Genomic DNA, 18,784 nt, shown 5'->3' on the forward strand with positions numbered 1-18,784 from the left:
TAATAAAAGTACATTTCTTCAACAGAGTCAAAGGTTTAGTGTTTCAGTGAACATACCATTTCCAATGAGCACTAATGAAGATTGGTTCTTTGCCTTTCCATCTTGAATCTGCACTGTGTAGGTACCTTCATTGTCAATTGTAAATTGCTCCATCATCATTTCTATAATGCCATTTGGACGGTCACAACTTATTTTGTGCCTCTGAAATAAAGAAGTAATAACTTTACTGTAGTACATTGTAAACTACTTATGATTCCCTATTGGATTAATTATATTTTATATCATTTTAATAATATTTTATATCCAGGGTTGGCTTGTTGTACAATATCCCACTGGTGGCAGAAATCTACGTGTACAGCTGCACTTGGAACCCTTGAGTCATCACAATACAGCTGATTCAGATCTTAAAATAAAATGGTACTGCACATGTTTGAAGAAGAGCCTACACCACCAACCTTTAGATGCAATAAACTTTCCAGTTCAATAAAGAGCTTTGCTTGCCTGACAGACTATTCCTAGAAGAGTCCACAGATAGCTGGAAGTATTATATTTGTAGACACAAATATGGATCTCAAAATAAATCCATCACAACAAATACAAAAATTTAATGTTACGAAATTCCTTGTAGACGTACATGGCAAATAAGGACTGGATTGTATTTTCTCAGTGAAGTTTTTGTTTCGGAGAGTTACAATGATTTTGCCAACTAATAGAAGGCATTCTTTTCAAAGAACACTAAAGTGCAAGAGCAGGAGAACAGTCACTTGTGCAAAGACAACAAAGTTTCTGGGACCTAATAAAATCAACCAAGTTCAGCAAAAGAGACTTAGAATTGTGTCACAACATCTAGGAACTTGCTAAAGTGCTTGCAGAACACTCAAAACACCAAACATTGACTTGAATGTTAAGTTAAATATGCTTTTCAACTGTTTGTGTCCTTTTTGTATTTGCTTTCTATTAAATACTTCAGAAAGATAAATTATTGGCAAATATCTGGAAAATTACAAGCAAATATTGGACAATACTTGCAAAATACTGTGTTTTGAATTTGCTTCTACTAGTTTATATACAACCACCTTGTACTATCTGCATTCATTTATTCATACAGCCATGAGGACTGTATGTCCCACCAATGGTGATATTTGAATCTCAGCTAACAAATTCCTAAGCAAAAAATAATCCATTAAAGTTACCTGGTGAATACTTTTAGGAGGAGACAGAAAAGCAAATATTACCATCTAGAAGCAGTTCTATACTGTAATTTTTTTTTTTTTTTTTTTTTTGATTAACCATTTTATTGAACTTTAAAGCTAGAAAAAGGTACCTAAAGGTAGATCAAATTTACAAAAGGTAAAGAAAAATAAAAAAATAAAATGAAACTAGTGAAAATATCACTTATTAAACTCTATGGTAGCACTTCCTTAAGGGGAAGAATCTATAAGTTCTGATCCAAAATTAGTGGGAATATCCCCATAGATATAACTGCTTCAGCTTTGAGGGACACCTCCTGGCCAGCCTCAATAGCAAATTCACACTTGTAGAGACAACAATCCTGTAAAAAAGTGTAGACAGAGTCAAGGTGTTCAGCACTGAATACTGATACTTTCAAGGGCACAAACACTACTCGTTTAAATCTTAATGGGATAACTGAAGAATGAAGAAAGAGAATAGATAATGGAATTAGCAAAGAAGTAGCCAACAGATTGATTAGTATAACATTCCCTTAAATAAATTACTTTGAGAGAATAGACCGATGTATAACATTTATACAATGTTATATAAATGATCATATAATTTGGATATGCACTTTCCCATACATAGTTCAAAGAAAGCTAAAATGTCAAAGAACAAGGCAAGATTTAATAAATCAGGAAATTAAGTAAGAGTAGAGGACATAGGCCAGGTAGGTTAAGAAGAGAAGTTATGTACTTCACCAAACTATCAAAAAGTGCAAATTCAAATTCACACTTGCCCACAGAGGTCAAGGGCAACACTTGCATTCATTTCAGGAGTTCTGAGGGAGAATACCAAAATAAGAGTTGCAGAAAAAGAACAAAATGTATGTTTTAATTTGATCCTTTATCACACTTCTAGAAAATTGTTTTTATTTCTTGCTTTTGGGTAAAGGAAAAAAATATTCAAATGGCAGCTGATTAAATAGGGCCCAATTAATTCCATTTTCAGATTATTTTGAAATCTTACTGGAAGTGTTCCCTGTTAGGACCAAGGAGGAAAAAATTTATCACTTCAGCCAATGTCAAGAATCAGCCCACAATTCACCAGCATAACGGGCTATTGAACGTGTTCAGTGACTGTAGCACAGTCTCCAGGCAGGTTTTAGAGTGTAATTAGGCTTCTAACTATTGCCATTATGCAGCAAGATGAAGTTCAATGATTTTATGGGCATCATAAATACTAGGCTTTTATGTGACTTTCCACAAAAATATCATCAGTCTCCAAATGTAAATGTCACCTGTGGGTTACTAATTAAAGAGGTGAAATAATGCAGCTCCACTTCAAATCTCTCTGTGATGTCAACACTTCCAAAACACATGAGAACTAAAAATAGCTCGTTCTGTTCCACTAACATTGCCAAGACATAATATCATCACTTTAATACATCCTAGTCACTTATACTCAGGATTTCAGTGCTATAGTTTATAACTTCTTGTAGTAAGAAAAACAGAGAAGTATTTCACTCAGAAATACTTCTTCTTCCACTTGCCAATATGTAATTAGAGCAAATGGTCTTTGCTTTTCTATGGTATAAAAGTGCTGATAAGTTTTTCTGGTCAAAACCAGGCTTTGCATGCTCAGGAATAAACTGAACACCTTAAAAACAGTTGCACAGGAGGTGGATTCCTCACAGGAAAAGATATTTCCTGTGCTGTATTTTATGCCCAGTTGATGAACCATACTCCAGCTCTGCAAAGGCATGATCTTGGTTCCTTCTCAGCCCAATGTGACCACTTTTTTGTGACCCTTTCTATGAAAGATCTTATTAGATCTATAATAATGCAACAAGCTGGTGGTCTGCACTTTCATCTCCGTGTAGCCATTCAATGTCCATTTAGTGTCGAGGCCAAAATTTGAAAATATAAATTGAAAGTGAAACAATCCAAATTTTATATTTGGATTTTTTTTTTTCTATGGCCACTGCTGCATTTTCAAGTGCCTCCCATATGATATGTACAAGCAGCAGCAGCAATAGCCTCAGAGGGTCTTTGGGAACAACGTGTCCTGCTACTTTGGAATTCAAACTGCTTACAGCTACTTCTTTGTCTCGAGCTATTTTCCTAAAATATTTGTGCACTACTGTTAATCAGATGTGTCTAATACTGATCTGTATCTAATTTCTTCTTCTCCTTGGCTGTTGGTTCCCTGCAACAGGAATTCCATACTGCAAAAAAAAATTCAAGTTAAGATTCACACTCCTTTCAGGCATTATCGGACCTTAATAACATGGTTTTAAGCAAAAAGTAAAAATAGAGTATCTATTAATGCACAAATGTTTACTGAACAAAATCATATATCAATATATACTTACATCACTGTTTTCAACTTCTTTATCATTAATAACAAATCTGAAGGTAGAATCTGGTGATAAGCTTTCAGCCTGAATCCAGAAACGAACTTCTCCTTTGTCAAGAACCTCATAAGCTAATTCTGATTTCAGAGGTATTGCTGCAGAAAGCAATCAGAAGTCAATAATGCATGAATCTTTGTGAGTAAAAAAGGACTACTGTAGTAAAATATGAGTATCTCCCTATTATTTACAGAATGCTTAATATAAAATAAATTTTGTTCAGGGAAAAGATGTCTAACACACCTTTTGGCTGATTTTGAATTAATTTCTTAAAGGAAGAAAAGAATTCACAGTTATAGTTTGCACGTTTGTAAGGAATTGTCTAGTAGCAACCCACAGTCAATTGTCTAAGTTAAACTTCAAAAGACTCAGGCAATGATGATTTTATTCAATACAAACTAATATCCTTTTAAATGAATGGAAAGATAAGAAAGCAAGTTGTGCCATGAAAAATGAAGCTGCCATTGTATAAGGAATAACCTTTTTCAAACTCTAGTCATTAGTATGTAATTGTATTTTTTTCTTGAAGTATCAAATAGATTCAGATCTTCAACTTACTTGGATTCTTTATTTCATGACTTATTGTCATCAAACGTTCAAGCTCTGAAATTAAGAAAAATATTCATGTTTTAAAGCATCCTGAAAAACAGTCAGAAAACAAGTGTCAAAGATGGTACAGATCAGCATCAGCGGATAATTTCCTTAAGTCTCATATGTGAAATGCCCAACTCTCTTCAGAAAATTATGACAAAAAATATTTAAGAAACTTAAAATCCTGATCCATGGATTTAGCAAGTGTTCCTGTTTCATGCATTTTCATGTACACTCTCTTATGTCAGAGAATCTAAACAAGGGATGAAACCTCTATGGGATTTATATAGACAGGAGACAATAGCTTCTAAGCTGTGTAAAGTTTCATTTATCTGCTGACTTCCTTTCTGACACTGTACCTAAAAAGCTTATTTTACTCTGGCAAGAAAAAAGATTGAGTGCAAGTTAGTCTGAAAAATTTACAGAAAGTTCTATTTAATGCACTAAATCCTCATGAAGGCTGCATGACAGTCTAGAAATCATTTTGTCAGATTTTCATACTAGCCCAAATTATCATATTCATTACCAATAAAGAATTGGAAGATGAACATTACTTCCAGTTCCAAATTTCCAGATAATATAAAGATCAGCAGAAATTAGCAAGCATTTATGATGTGGCCAAGGATTTAGCAAAATTATAGAATAAGCTATATATCATCTGAGGAAGGAACAGAGCAGCAAAATAATATTTTTCCAGGCCAAAATACAACATCTGGGTTGTCTAGGGATCCAGTAAAATAAATAAATAAATAAATAAATAAATGACAGATATGACCAGGGAAGACATGGGCTAACTGTGGGATGTGAAACACCTTTAGTGTTCTACAAAAAAAGATTTATAAGGTAGGACTGACAGAGTAACGAGACCTACAGCAGATTTGAGTGATATTTCAAAACTAAGAGAGAATTTCTCATGATCAAATGCCTGATTGGAAAATTAAAAATATTATCAGTTTAGCTTTCCTAGAAGAAGCAGTTATGGAGAATGACTAAGAAGTCACATAAAATGGTCCATACGCTAGAGAACCATGTTTTTTATGGCTGAACATGGACTTCTCAACACCTACTTGTAATGGGAGGTTTGATGTGGTTCACACTGTGATAAAACTCCTGCATACTATCAGACTCATACTCAGTCTAATTTCCTCTACTGAAATGACTTAGAAAGGTAAGTAAAGGGATTTCCATGCTTAAGGGACTGGGGATAGCAATTACATCCTGTGGACTTAGAAAACACCAAAGCAACTTTTCTGCTATTTAAAAATAGCTAAGTTCCTCCCCTTGACTTTCACTTCAGTATCCCTCAATGGCACAGCAGTCAGACTGAAGCAAATTCATTGCAACTCCAGTGAAATAAAATAGGTACCAGGAAATACAGTAAAAGTAATTTAAATTTAAGCCAAAGGACAATTTAACTGAATGCATTCAGATCTGGCTGAAGGAACATCCTTTTTCTCACTATCTTCGGACTAATTCTCTGTCTCTGTTATATGAAACTATATTGAGACATTCAAGGACTGTCTCTATATAAGGCTCCCTGCTAAGCACAGATCTCTCTACAGCTCACAGAGTACCACTTACTGTAAGACATAGAAGGTTATGGAGTAAAAGGACAGCAAAAGCGACTTACTACAGAAAGAGATTCACAAAACAGTTTAAAAAGCAGCATTTTCAGATATTTAACTGAAAGCGTAATAGTTATTTGAAAACATCATTATAGTCCCAGCATAAAGAAAGCAACTCTAATAGGACATATTTTTATCTTTTTTTTTTTAAAGAAAATACTGTCTTCAGTTATGCCAAGTGACATTATTGGGATAATCATAAAAATAGCTGATCACACAAAGCCTATTGTGCCGTCTTTTTTGGTTTTCCTTAATACACAGGAAGCACTGTCAGAGTTGTGGGGTTCTCTTCTTTTTCTTGGACAATTTTTAGTGCATTTGAGGTCATAAAATTAAGGAATTTAGATCCTAAGGACCTTACCTTCATCATCCATAACGAAGCTGGAAGAAACCCCATCTGTATCACTAACTGAGATACAATAAGTTCCCACGTCTGATTTATCAGGGTTTTTGAAGTACAGCTTAGAACTAAAATCACCAATAAAGAAGAACATAATTAGAGATGTTTCTCATGAAATTTTTAACAGGAAAAACCAATGATTTGAAGGACTGGCATGACTTACTGATTTCCTTCTGTTTCAATCTTAAACTTATCAGAATCTTCAATCTCTTCATACGATTTACCCCATGCAAAAGTAGAAGCATCTGTGGCTTCTTTGCACTCAAAAGCCAGGTAAATATTACCCTCATCATCCACACCAGAAGAGATTTCTTTCGTTCCTGAAAAACAGCAAATCAACTCCTATGTCAAGGTGACATTTTATTTTAGAGCTGCAATTCAGAAATTACTAAAGCCCACACCAATTGTGTCCATCTTCACTAATAGATACTAATTTTACTTGCAGAAGTACACTGAACAGTGTAGGTAAATTGGATTTATTATAATTCTGAAAGCTTTAATAAATACTATGTCAAAGTTATTTTCACTCACACCAAGTAGCACACTCTAAAAACTAAAACAACTGATCAAATATTTCGTGCAAATATTTCTAGAGCAAAGAGTCTTGACAGTACCTCTGTATCCACATGATTTTTTTCTTTTGGTTTTAAGGCTAGGAGCTTTTTAATTCTTGAAATACTTATCTGTTCTACAAGATCAAATCAGACTGCTTAAATTCACTTTTAAGTATTCCAGTGTTTCAAAAACAAAGGAAATAAAAGTGTTCATTACCTGGCCTTGCCTCAACAAGCACTGGTTCAGATATCTCAGATGACTTGCCTACCCCAGCATCATTCACTGCACGAACTTTGAAAACATAGGTATGACCCTCATGTAAGTCAGTGACCTTGAACAAGATAAAGAAAAAAGCCAATTATAAAAATAGTCTAAACTCTTTTGTTTGCTTCTCTGAAGATATTAGCAGAAGCCACAGTTCACATACACGTCTTTGTTTTTCTCAGTCATGTCTTTAGAATTCCATTTTGAATTACCAGTAACTAATGAAAATGTTACCTTAAAATAACGCTTTGGAGTGGGCTTTTCATTAGCAGTGATCCAGTCTTCTGTATCTACTTCCTTATAGTCCACTAAGTAGCCAGTAATGGGGCTTTTGCCTTCATACACTGGAGCTTTCCACAGAAGAACGAGTGACGTATTTCTAACTTCACAAACTGTGAGACCATAAGCAGGACCTAAAATATTACAAATATTGGAATTTCGCTTCAATATAATAAAGATTGCAAACTGGTTCTGCAAAGGCCAAAACACATAATTTTAATTTTATTTTTACTCTGCTTTCGAAAATCTCATCCTTTACAATAAAACTGGTATACCTGGTACTTACATCATTTTCCCATCATGGCTATATATAACAATATCTGCTTTATGTAGTGAATGACATCAGTATTCTGAATCATGCATTCTTAGCTAGATCTCAGTAACTCCATTTTAAAGCACAGTTACTCACGTAGAAAGTCCACACAGTTTGAAAATTTCTAACAAGTAACAGACATTTCTTATGTGTTATTTAATTCACTACATCACACTACTATATCAAAGTTTCTTCACTGTGCCTTACGCAGGTTCATAATTTAGCATCAGATTTTAAATTTTTTGGTGGTGTATGTGAACTATGATCCTCTAGTCTGATCTAAAAGCCCCCAGCTGACAGAAGAATTTTTCATTGTGAAGTAGATAACTATAACAAAGAAAAAATTCTCCAGAGGATGTCTGTTAGGAGAGCTCTTTAAGCTAAAACCATGCTGAATCTCTGTAAATAAGTGGGTATTCACTGCTTTGTAGCTATCTGGTTTTTTCTTTGCTAAACTTCCTTCTGCTTCACTTAACTATTCCAGTGCCATTCATTTTAACTTATAGCATTTAATTTTTTTACTTTATTCTTGATGTTTATTTATGTCAGCAGACTATAAATTATATCAATATTCTACCATGGTGAAATGGCGAAATAACCTGTGACAAAATCCTGCAATTCAGCCAAATAGTGTAGCTGGAAGCTTGCTTCTTGTGCATTAAATTCAGAGTAAGAAACCATGAAAGTACCTGAGACTTAGGGATTTTCTCATTTTGTCAGTTTGACCTAATTCAAGATATCACTTTTCCTTACAAGACTCATCTTTTAAAATAAAAATTAAAAAAACTAATAAAAAAGAGTATAAAAACATTAACAAGAAATCTGATTACCATTCCAGCTTACATGTTGTTAACCAGAGGATAATTTACAAGAAATTTTATTATATTCATGATATTCAGGATGACATTCAGCAACCATAGAAAAAACCAAAAATCAAGCAAACAAACAACAAACATTAAAACTGTGTTACTCCAGAGTAGATAGCACATTTCAAAAAAAGGAAAATATAAGTATCGGTTGCAGACCTGATGAGGATAAATGCTAGATTTCTCACAAAAATATTAGAATTTTCAAGGATCCTAAGGCCTTTTAGTGCCTTTTAAAAACTGCAAAATAAACGTCTATATATTCTCAGATAATTAAAATTACCTTGGCAGATGTACCTGCCAGGAATCAAGACACTAGAAGAAAATGTATAATGAGGTATGTTTTATTCTGAGGATTCTGAGACAAGAGATGCTTCATTTTTGTTTTTAAAGTCATGTAAAATAATTCATATAGCTATCATTGCTAACCCACAGACACTTCACAAAGATACCTAAGACTAGAGTTCTGCAGAAGGATAAAATAATTATGGGCTCTGAGCAAAGAATCTATCACTCACATTGGAAATCCTGCAAGAGATTTCAGTCTTTCTAAGGAAACTTTCTTTGCATATTAAAAGGTGGAAGAATATTTTGTTGACACTGGAAGCATACTGTAGTCACATTACATTAGTCTTCTGTGTCTTTAGGAAGCCAGGGAAGAGGGTCAGGCTCTTTCCCCCAGCCTTAAATCTCAAATATTACTTTTTGTTATTGCCAAGATATAGTTTGAAAAAATTATTCTAAAAAAGACTTGTGAAATATCTTAACTGGCTTGACAATCTGGATGGGACAAAGGATTTTTTGGGTGTGGGGTTTTTCTTAAGCAGGAACAATGCAATAATCTGTTCAACCAGTTTCATAATGAGAACAATGTAATCAGCCAAGGAGTAGAAAGGTCAGATTGTTCATTATGAAAATGGAAATCTCACTCTCTTCATTTCCTGAAAGTGTCTTTTATTTTATTTCTATATACATCATTTAAAACAAAGAATAATCTTCACTTATTTACACACTAGACAATTTCACTGATATCTTTAAAACACTGTAGAGAGAATAAAATGGAGATCCCTTCCAAATAATTATGATGAAATAATTGTTCCTCTAATGATGCATTTATACTAAATATTAAAAAATTATAAGAAAATGTAATTAACATAAAGAGAGTTAAGGTCAGGAGATTAAAGATTTTGTTACTGACAGCTTTTCCGTGTCATTAAATGCAGAAAAGAAGATTTATGAGCACAGAAGTATTTAGCTAGAAAGCATAGAGAATAACTGACAAGCAGTTTTCCAGAAAATAATCTGTGCATTAAAAAGAAGTAAAACTTGAAATTAGCATAATAGTCTAACTTTCTTTTTTTAAATCAGACAAATAGAAGGGTATTTGTAAGCAGGCAAATAATTGTAGGAGGTGCTCAGTTACCATTTCTCTCCTCAGCATTGAAAAAACCTTATTTGTCTCCAATTTTGGCATTGACATTTGAGAAAGACATGCACCAACCAGAAAATATTCAAATAACAGGAAAAAAAATGTTTATTTTAACATGGGGAACACATGATCTATCAGGAAAGGTTGTGTAAACTCGATTTTGTCAACTTAAAGGGGAAGCTAGAGGTCTGATAAAGTCTTTAAACTCATAGAAAGCTGTTCCAAAGAGGAAAAGAATGATTTCTTCATGCCTTTGGTGGGCAGGGCAAAGAGCAGGCTGGCTTAAATTGTAGGAAGGAGGATTCAGAAATATTAGAAAAACTTTTCAGCTGTAAACATATTAAGATTAGAAGTAGATTCTGTCCAAAGAGCCAGTAGTTTTTTACAGGTATAAATCTTTAAAATGGATTAGACAAATCTCTATCAACAAAATAGGTATAGCTGATCCTGCCTGTGGACAAGAAGATGAGGTAGATGACATTTGAGAGCAGTAAATGATTACATGATCTTTGCAGATTTCTTCTTGTTCCAGGAAAGAACATAGAATAAACATGTTTTACATAAAACATAGAAAAGAAAGCTGACATTTTCTTGCCTTCTCATTCTATTTATGCAGAGCAATATTTTACAGCATATGGGGGGGAGGGGTGTGAAGCAAAAAATTTATTAAACTGGTATGTGCCTGTGTTTTCATTATGGGCAGTACTATGGCACCCTTTGTTTTGGTAAATCGTTATCAGCCATCAAAAACAGCTTCTCTGTCAAAGTGTTGCTTGTTATGAGCAAGGGTGTCATAAAATAAGCAGATGGGCCTTCAAAAACCCTTCATAGAGTATTCACAGTACTCAAACATTACTGAGGAGAACTAATTCCCTAGACGTCAAACATTTAGGCACAAATTTATATGCTCACATGAGGAAGCCTAATGTTTAACTTCTGGCAGATGAGGGAAGGTCTGAATTCACAACATTGCTTATTTAGCATTGCAATTTTTGAGTACTAGTATGCAGCCATCCCTACTGTGTGTTTGCTAGCAAATTCAGCATCTCAGGTAATGCCTGAAGACAACCTAGGGGAAACACATCAAGAAGAGCACACTAGTTGAGATTTTAACAGTACAGGGTGAGCTAAGCTATGCTGCTTGCCTTTATGTCAAGAGATAGGCCCCTGTCTTGTCTTATGTGTGACCATATACATAGTTCTGGAGTCCAAAATCCAGGAATATTCTTAATAGACTGTAATTATGGTGCAGAGATGCCTATATATTGTACAGGTGGTGAATGTGAGGTCTGTAGGACCAAAGAGATCATAGAGATAAAAAGTTAAAATAATGGCTGCTCTGAGCTGATGTGAGCAGTGAAAGAAAGAGACACTCGAAGAAAAGATGCCCTATTTTCCAGGACATTCGATGTCTTCAGTGGTGATGTGGAGGTAGCTTTTAACTGGAGATCTTGGAAGCAATGGTAGTTTCAACAGGTAATATGGCAGAAACTAATCAAAAGACATCTAGCAGAGTTTGGCTAGAATGTAACATTGACTGTGTTTTAAGGAGTTTATTATTAATAACTTAATTAATTTAATGAGAAACTAATAGACTTACCAGGTTCTGGCATAGTCCAGGCTGTGCACTTAAAATGCTCACTGGGATCTGAAGGTTGACCTACTCCAACCAGATTTGCAGCAGCAACTTTGAATTCATAGAAGGCATCTTCTGTCAAATCCTCTACCTTTTTTGAGAAAATAACTCAATACATCAAAAGCCATTAATTATATTCTCTCAATAAATTACTTAAAATTAGTTGAATAAGAAATCTGATTACACAGAATAACAGAAGTACCTTGGTAGGTAAATCGTCCAAGATCATCAAGTCCAACCATAAATCTAACACTGACAAGACCTTAACTAAGCCATATCCTTAAGTACTATATCTATTCAGCTCTTAAATACCTCCAGGGATGGTGACCCCACCACTGCCCTGGGCAGTCTGTTCCAATGGCTGATAACTCAATAAAGAAATTCTTCCTAATATCCAATCTAAACCTCCCCTGGTGCAACTTGAGGCCATTACATCTTGTCCTGTGACTTGACCTCATTGAACAGACTGATCTCCACCTCTTACAACCCCCTGTTAGGTAGTTTTAGAGAGCAATAAGGTTTCCCCTCAGCCTCCTTTTCTCTAGGCTAAACAGCCCCAGCTCCCTCAGTCACTCCTTTTAAGACACACGCTCCAAACCCCTCCATCAGCTTTGTTGCCCTTCTTTGGACACGCTCTAGCAGCTCAATGTCCTTTCTGTCATGAGGAGCCCAAAACTGAACACAGTACTCAAGATGCAGCCTTAGCAGTGCTGAGTACAGGGGTAGCATCACCTCCCTGGGCCCACACTATTCCTTATACCAACCAGGATGCCATTGGTATCACTAGGTATTATTGGTGGATTGTGTTCAGCTGCTGTCTACCAGCACCCCCAGGTCCCTCTCTGCTGGGCAGCTCTCCAGACACTCCTCCCCAAGCCTATGGTGCTGCTGGGGTTGTTGTGGCTGAGGTACAGTACCCAACATTTGGCCTTGCTGAAACTCATACAATTGGTCTTGGACCATAGATCAAGCCTGTCTGGATCCCTCTGCAGAGCCTCCCTACCCTCATAAACCCATGCTGACTGGACCTGATCACCTGCTTATTCCACATGTGCTGTATAATTGTACTCAGGATGATCTGCTCCATCCTTTTCCTTGGCACTGAACTCAAACTGACAGGCCTGTAATTTTCCCAGATCATCCTAGTTAATTAATTGGTTAATTATTTACCAGGCCTTACTGCTGTGCTGGAGTACTGGCTATAAATTGAAGATTTTACCCTTAAACCAAACACACTGCAGAGCTCTACATGGTACTTCCATATTTCAACTACATCACCCTAGGAGTGACAGCACTCCCTGTGCTGGCATGAGAGGCAGTAAAAGATTAGACCAAACATCCATGGAGCCCACACAATGAACGACCAGTAGCAAATACTTATGGTTGAGTGTTCTAACATGAAATACATTTTTGCATTGCTTATGAATGGCTACTTCTAAGCCATTCACTAAAATTGTATTTTAGTCTAAAAAGATCATAATGGACTGATCAGGGAGGAAAGCAGACAACAGGGAACTATAGGAAAAGCCAATCAAACTAGTTCTGCAGTGTGCTGATATAACTCCAGGAAGGATTCTCAGTATTTTTTTCTGGCTTCTGTGAGACTTTATTTTAACATTACCTACAAATCCAAAGTGAGGAAGTAAGCACTGGAAATGGGATGACCAGAATCAGTGCCTGAAAATGTCCCTGGGAAGTGAACCCTGACTTAATTAGTAAGTCCATCACTATGTAACTCTTAGATTTTGAGGTCAAGGTAGACAAGTCATAAGGCACCTTGACTTACAGCTGTTTGCCACCCTAAGTGCCTCATGGTAGCAGCTTTCTTTCATCTTTCCTTTTCCAGACCACTTAAATACAATAAACAAGTCTTCTATACCTCAGTCGTCTGCCCAGTTTTCTAAAAATTATATTTAATATGTCTCAAGAGAATGAAACAGATGATGATAGTATATGTACTGCATGTATATATGATACTAAACAGTTTTCAGATTTTCATGAAGAAAAATCCTATAACTATGTTCTCTGGAAAAATTCAAGATAAAAAGGGAATTTGGTGTGATTTTTTAATGGTAACAAACATATCATGGGATGATAAGAAACATATGAAGGTGTAGTATCAAATCTAGACTAAAGTAAACAATGTAAACTAGGAAAAGTCAACTCTAATACAATTTAGATCAAATTTCCTGAAGATAGAGAGCAACATAGTGATTCACAAGAGAGAATAACAGTTCAGTCTGTAAAAATGCTTTTGAAATCCCAGGTAATTAAAGAAAAGAATACTTGTGGGGTTCCCATAGAATTATTTAATCTTAGAGGGTAAAACCTTTAGTGATTTCCTGGTGTTGTACTGTATATTTTAGGGTCTTATCTGCTTGCAGTATGTCATAAAATATTCTGTGCTACCAAAGGCTGTGTTGCTTTTATTTCCCATCAGTATTTCAGATTCCAGTCATTCAGACTAATGCATGAAGATGCACCTTCAGGCACAAATACAGCTACTGGCAGGACTGAGACTTAAATATCCAATTAATTAAACTCTAAATTATTTCCCTTAATTTACATTACTCATTTGTTTATGAGTGCATTAAAAATTAAAATATCTGGAGAGCATTGCTTAGTATTGCCCTTTCGTGTCCATCCTACCCATTCTTCTTTATTTCTCAATATCCACACTCCATCTGCTATGTCAAGGGTGCCAGTTACAAAGTCAGTCACAAGCACACATTGACTTGAGTATTGCCAGCTGCCTTCTGTGACTGAAACATTCTTTTTGAACTCATCTAAAGCATTATTTTCTACTTTAGTGACAAATATCTGCTAAAGACTTACTTCTGATCTGGAGTTTACAGGAAAGTTTCTGACTTGCAGAAATAATTTTAAGAAGTATTTGGGAATAATATCTAATTGTTTAACTAAATTTAACAAGTATCTGATTAATTACTTGCTATGTCTCATCTTCCTGACATTTCTCCATGGAAGTTCACACCAAAATTTTCCTCTTTTAAGAAACATTAAATACATTGTAAGTGGAACCAGAAGCTATTTATTTCAAAAAAATCATCACTCTGCTTCTCTGGAAAGGAGAAAAGGAGGCATAATGCTGGGCTTATCAAATATACTCCCCTTTCCAGCTGGGTAGTTACATTTGTTCTCAGCCCATCTTCATTTCATTTACAAGTTTCCAGTTCTACAGACAACATAGTCATCTGTCCTGCTAAATGCTTCTACCCTTTTTCTGCATGTTATTACAGTGGTGAGACATATAGTGCTCATTAATTAATTTAGTTTATGAAGAATTTTGTCATTCATCTTGTTCTTTGTGAAAATGTACTTCACAACTTTTTCTTCAAAAGTTTCCTCATCTAAGTACCTTTATTGGTCTTAAGATTTAATAGCAGGGGATGGCACTGACTCTCTGCCCCAGTTTTTAGGCTTCTTGCACTCCAAAATACACAATGGGTAGACCTGTTTTTGTTGTAGTAGATATTTAAAGAATTCTGCAAGGAAGTGGCTGTCAAGAGCAAAGAAATACTACATACCAACTGCAGAAAGATAATGATTAAAAAGTACCAACCGTATAAGTTGTCCCGGTAATAAGGGAAGAGGTGACTTCGTGCCAGTTGTGGTGATTTGCTTCCCGTTTATCCATATAATAACCAAGGACTGGTGAACCTCCACTGTACCTTGGTGCTTTCCAGCCAAGGGTCATTGAATGACCATCACAGTTCAGAAGTGTGATACCATGAGGATATGATGGACAAGCTATAAGGAAATAGACATCCTGAAGGTTAGGACAGAGTCTAAAACATGCAGTGTGGCTGTTGTTTAGAGTTTTTTGTAATGCTTTCATTTTCTGCAGTGTGCTGCTATCAGTTGCATATTAATAACAAAGTAGTTGTAAACCAGCAAATGAGCATTAATTTTATCCCCAAACATAACCATAGAAGCTTTTGAAACATCTGCCTAATGTGCTGCCCTCTCAGGAGACAGCAAGAAGAAACAGGTGATCTTTGGTATGGAAATGGTAATGGCAGCAAAAGTGTCTCCAGACCAAATGCTAAACTTGAAGACTGAAATGGATCAAAAGATCTTTTCCTGATAAGAGACAAATAAGCTGCTCAATTACTTTTGCTACACAGTAAGAATGAGTAAGAAAAACACCCAAGAAACCAAACCAAAGAAGGATATTAATGTGAATGAACATGGTTTTACCCTCATACCCCCATATTATATGCCTACTTCAGATTGAAAGTGCTTTCTGATGTATAAGGAAATAGAAAATATCAAGACTTTCATTAGCTTAACCTACATTGAGGCAGAAAAGACATATTCTTTGTGAGTTTAGTCCTATCTGTAGCAGAAGCAGAAATGTCACCCAGGCATCTCCCTAGAGATTAAGAAAACTTTGTTCTTAAGCTTTTTAAACTCCTACTACTACTGCTACTAGCAAGCACTGTTTTGTATTTGCCATCCATGAATGAAAGTTTGCTCAGATATCCCTTTCTTGACCCTGCTGTGCTACAGTCAGTACTTACTAAACTCCTCCCCCTAAAGCTTATCTGATATTTTAATTTGAGTCACCAGTATAACTTGAGACAATGTGACTGACCTTATTCAGAAGATATGTTAACAGAGGTCCTTAATACAGTACCTGATCATGTACCTGTATCAGTGTGATCAGCATAAAAACATTAATCAGCAAAATTGGCTTTTTGTTCTTTTTTTTCAAACATGGCATTTAACTCAGAGGCCATAAACCACAGCCTTTGCAATTATTAGCATTTCTTGGTAAATAATAATGACCATATCAAACTCCCATAAATACCTTTAAAATAAAACAGGAGAAACGTTCTGTCCATGCTATGAAAGTCACCCACAAATTGTTCTGCTAAATTCCTGTTAAGGCTACCAAAATGGATAAAAGTGTTATACACATCCAATAAGTGTATGTAAAATCTGTGTGCTCTGTGTTTGGTGACAGTTCACACAATTCATTTCAAAAAACAGTGACAAAATAAAAGGTGCAAGTGCATTAACAATAAAAGGGTGATAGATGTGAAAATATTTGTGCACCACCTACCCATATGAGACATGCCCTTTCCTAAAAAAATCAAACAGTAAGTTTGTCAGTAACATCTTATCAAACTGTACCTTCTAATAGCCATTCTGAAATGTATATATTTTAGAGGAATATTTCTGACAGATATGCCTCTTGGTCTTCTCCAAGAGATGGAGGCCATTCAGGTGGGGAAAAGATCTTCCAATTTAAATTTTTCAGTGTGAAACTGAAACTGTGCAGTAATTAAAACTGGACTATTGTAGCCCAGATGTGTGTACTTTTTGTTCTAAACAATTATCTATTCTTCCACGCAGCATTTATTATTCCTACCAAAGATTTAACAATGGATCATTCTTACACTGAAATTTTGCTTGCAGGGAGTCAGAATAGGTAGATTGTGCTCCAGCCTGGAGAAGCCAAAGGGCATTTTCTGTTTGTCCAGCCACACAGTAATGAATTTTCCAAAAACTCTAAACTAGCATGATTTGCACAACTACAAATCACACAGAAGCTACTTGTCACTGTTGTTCAAGATTTAAATTTTCTCTGTTACAACTGAGGAGCAGAAAGCAGCTCGGTCATTATAGTGAATCTAACCTACCATTTCTATCAGATATTATCAATAGCTTTATATATAAGTATTTATATCTCAATGTATTTTCTCTGTAGAACAGACACATGACCGAGCATAAATTTCACTAGAGGAATGTGCTTGATAGCTACAAAATATCTTGTTATAACAAATAAACCAAAGGAGTTTATAGCTGAAAATATCTACCTCCTTCAAGAAGCAAGAAGCTGAGTTGCCCAGAATCATACTTACTAAGGGCTGCCTGTATTGTTATAGCCTCTGACTCCTGTGAGTTTTCACTGAATCCTACAGCATTCACAGCTTTCACACGGAAGACATACTGCTCTCCAGTTTCCAAACCATGAACAACAAACCTGGGTTAAATAAAAATATCATCCCATATTAGCAGACATTTTACAGCAACCATTCTGTGCCATAACATGAAATCTTGGCAACAATAAGAAAGTTCAACTTCATGAATGCTTCACAAAGCAAAATATTTACCAGAGGGAAACTATTCCCTCGCTTTATGTGAATCAGGTCTGTTTACCTCATAACAGACTTTAAGAAAGGCACTTATTTTACACTTATTTATGTCCAAGAAATAAATAATCATGTCTCCAGAACCTACTTTTTTTACTCAAAGTAATGATATAGACAGAAGACTCTTCTCCTTGGAGAAAAAAAAAAGCCAACAGACTGTTTTTCTTCATGTTCATTTAACTTTCCCTTTCCATGACAAGAGGATTGCTTAGCACCTAAATTGATGTAAAACTTTCCTACATCCCCAAAACGGATGTTTTCAAGCTTCCCCAAAACCAGAAATACTGTCAATACCTGTTATATTTAATAGGCTTATGATTACTAGGTTCCCAGCGATTTGATCCCACCAAAGAATAGTCAATGTAGTAGCCATATAAATCCTCTTCTTGTTTTGGTTTATCCCACTGAACTACAACTGATGTTTTTGTATTCCTTGTGGCCACGACCTGACCAGGTGCAGATGGGACAACTAAAAAAAAGAGAGAAAACATGCTTTTATGAAGTACATAAACATAAAGGTAAGCTGAGGTAGATGAAACACTATGTTTTTTTCATATTTAATCACTACAGCTGTGACCTTCCCAGCCATACTAATATGGCTATATGATATATATTTTAATATTTTTAGTACATTTTTTTAACTGTAAATCTGGATATTACTATATATGTGTGTATAGATATATTTATTTTTCTATTTGTCTACCTAGACTAAACTTACTCTAAGCTATAAGGCTCCATACCTGTCTGATTTTATATAGGTTTTCTGAGGTCATATATTCAAATATCATTGTGGATCAAGGCATACAGATAGTAAAATGTTCTCTCTCAGTTTTATTTATAGCTTATGCCCCTGTAGCACTACTGCATCAGTAAGAAATGAACATAAATTGTAGATGTATGATGTCATGACTATTAAGAAATACTGTCTCCCATTCAACTAATGACAATCTTAATTCAGAAAATGACAGTTTTCAGGACAACTTTAAACATATGTTTGAATGGTAAATGTTTAGTTCAACTTAGCTAGATGAATTTCACAGAACACAAGAACAGTGGCTGGA

The 18,784-nt window shown here is 35.3% G+C and overlaps 1 protein-coding gene across 2 annotated transcripts in view; it reads right to left on the reverse strand.

Moving 5' to 3' along the window:
* Window positions 1–18,784, reverse strand: part of MYOM2 (myomesin 2) — a 75,481-nt gene that overhangs the window by 18,362 nt on the left and 38,335 nt on the right. The window contains exons 16-27 of one of the 2 annotated variants that reach the window (XM_071741768.1): window positions 18,018–18,192; window positions 17,433–17,554; window positions 16,631–16,651; window positions 15,125–15,312; window positions 11,509–11,635; window positions 7,256–7,434; window positions 6,974–7,088; window positions 6,366–6,522; window positions 6,164–6,270; window positions 4,145–4,189; window positions 3,548–3,684; window positions 57–201 (exon numbers count right to left, since the gene is read on the reverse strand). In XM_071741768.1, coding sequence (XP_071597869.1) covers window positions 57–201; window positions 3,548–3,684; window positions 4,145–4,189; window positions 6,164–6,270; window positions 6,366–6,522; window positions 6,974–7,088; window positions 7,256–7,434; window positions 11,509–11,635; window positions 15,125–15,312; window positions 16,631–16,651; window positions 17,433–17,554; window positions 18,018–18,192 — 1,518 coding nt within the window. The remainder of the gene's footprint in view (window positions 1–56; window positions 202–3,547; window positions 3,685–4,144; window positions 4,190–6,163; window positions 6,271–6,365; window positions 6,523–6,973; window positions 7,089–7,255; window positions 7,435–11,508; window positions 11,636–15,124; window positions 15,313–16,630; window positions 16,652–17,432; window positions 17,555–18,017; window positions 18,193–18,784) is intronic. The other variant, XM_071741769.1, reaches the window with a different exon arrangement.

Source organism: Heliangelus exortis, chromosome 3 (assembly GCF_036169615.1).
Source record: "Heliangelus exortis chromosome 3, bHelExo1.hap1, whole genome shotgun sequence".
Classification (NCBI taxonomy): Eukaryota; Metazoa; Chordata; class Aves; order Apodiformes; family Trochilidae; genus Heliangelus; species Heliangelus exortis.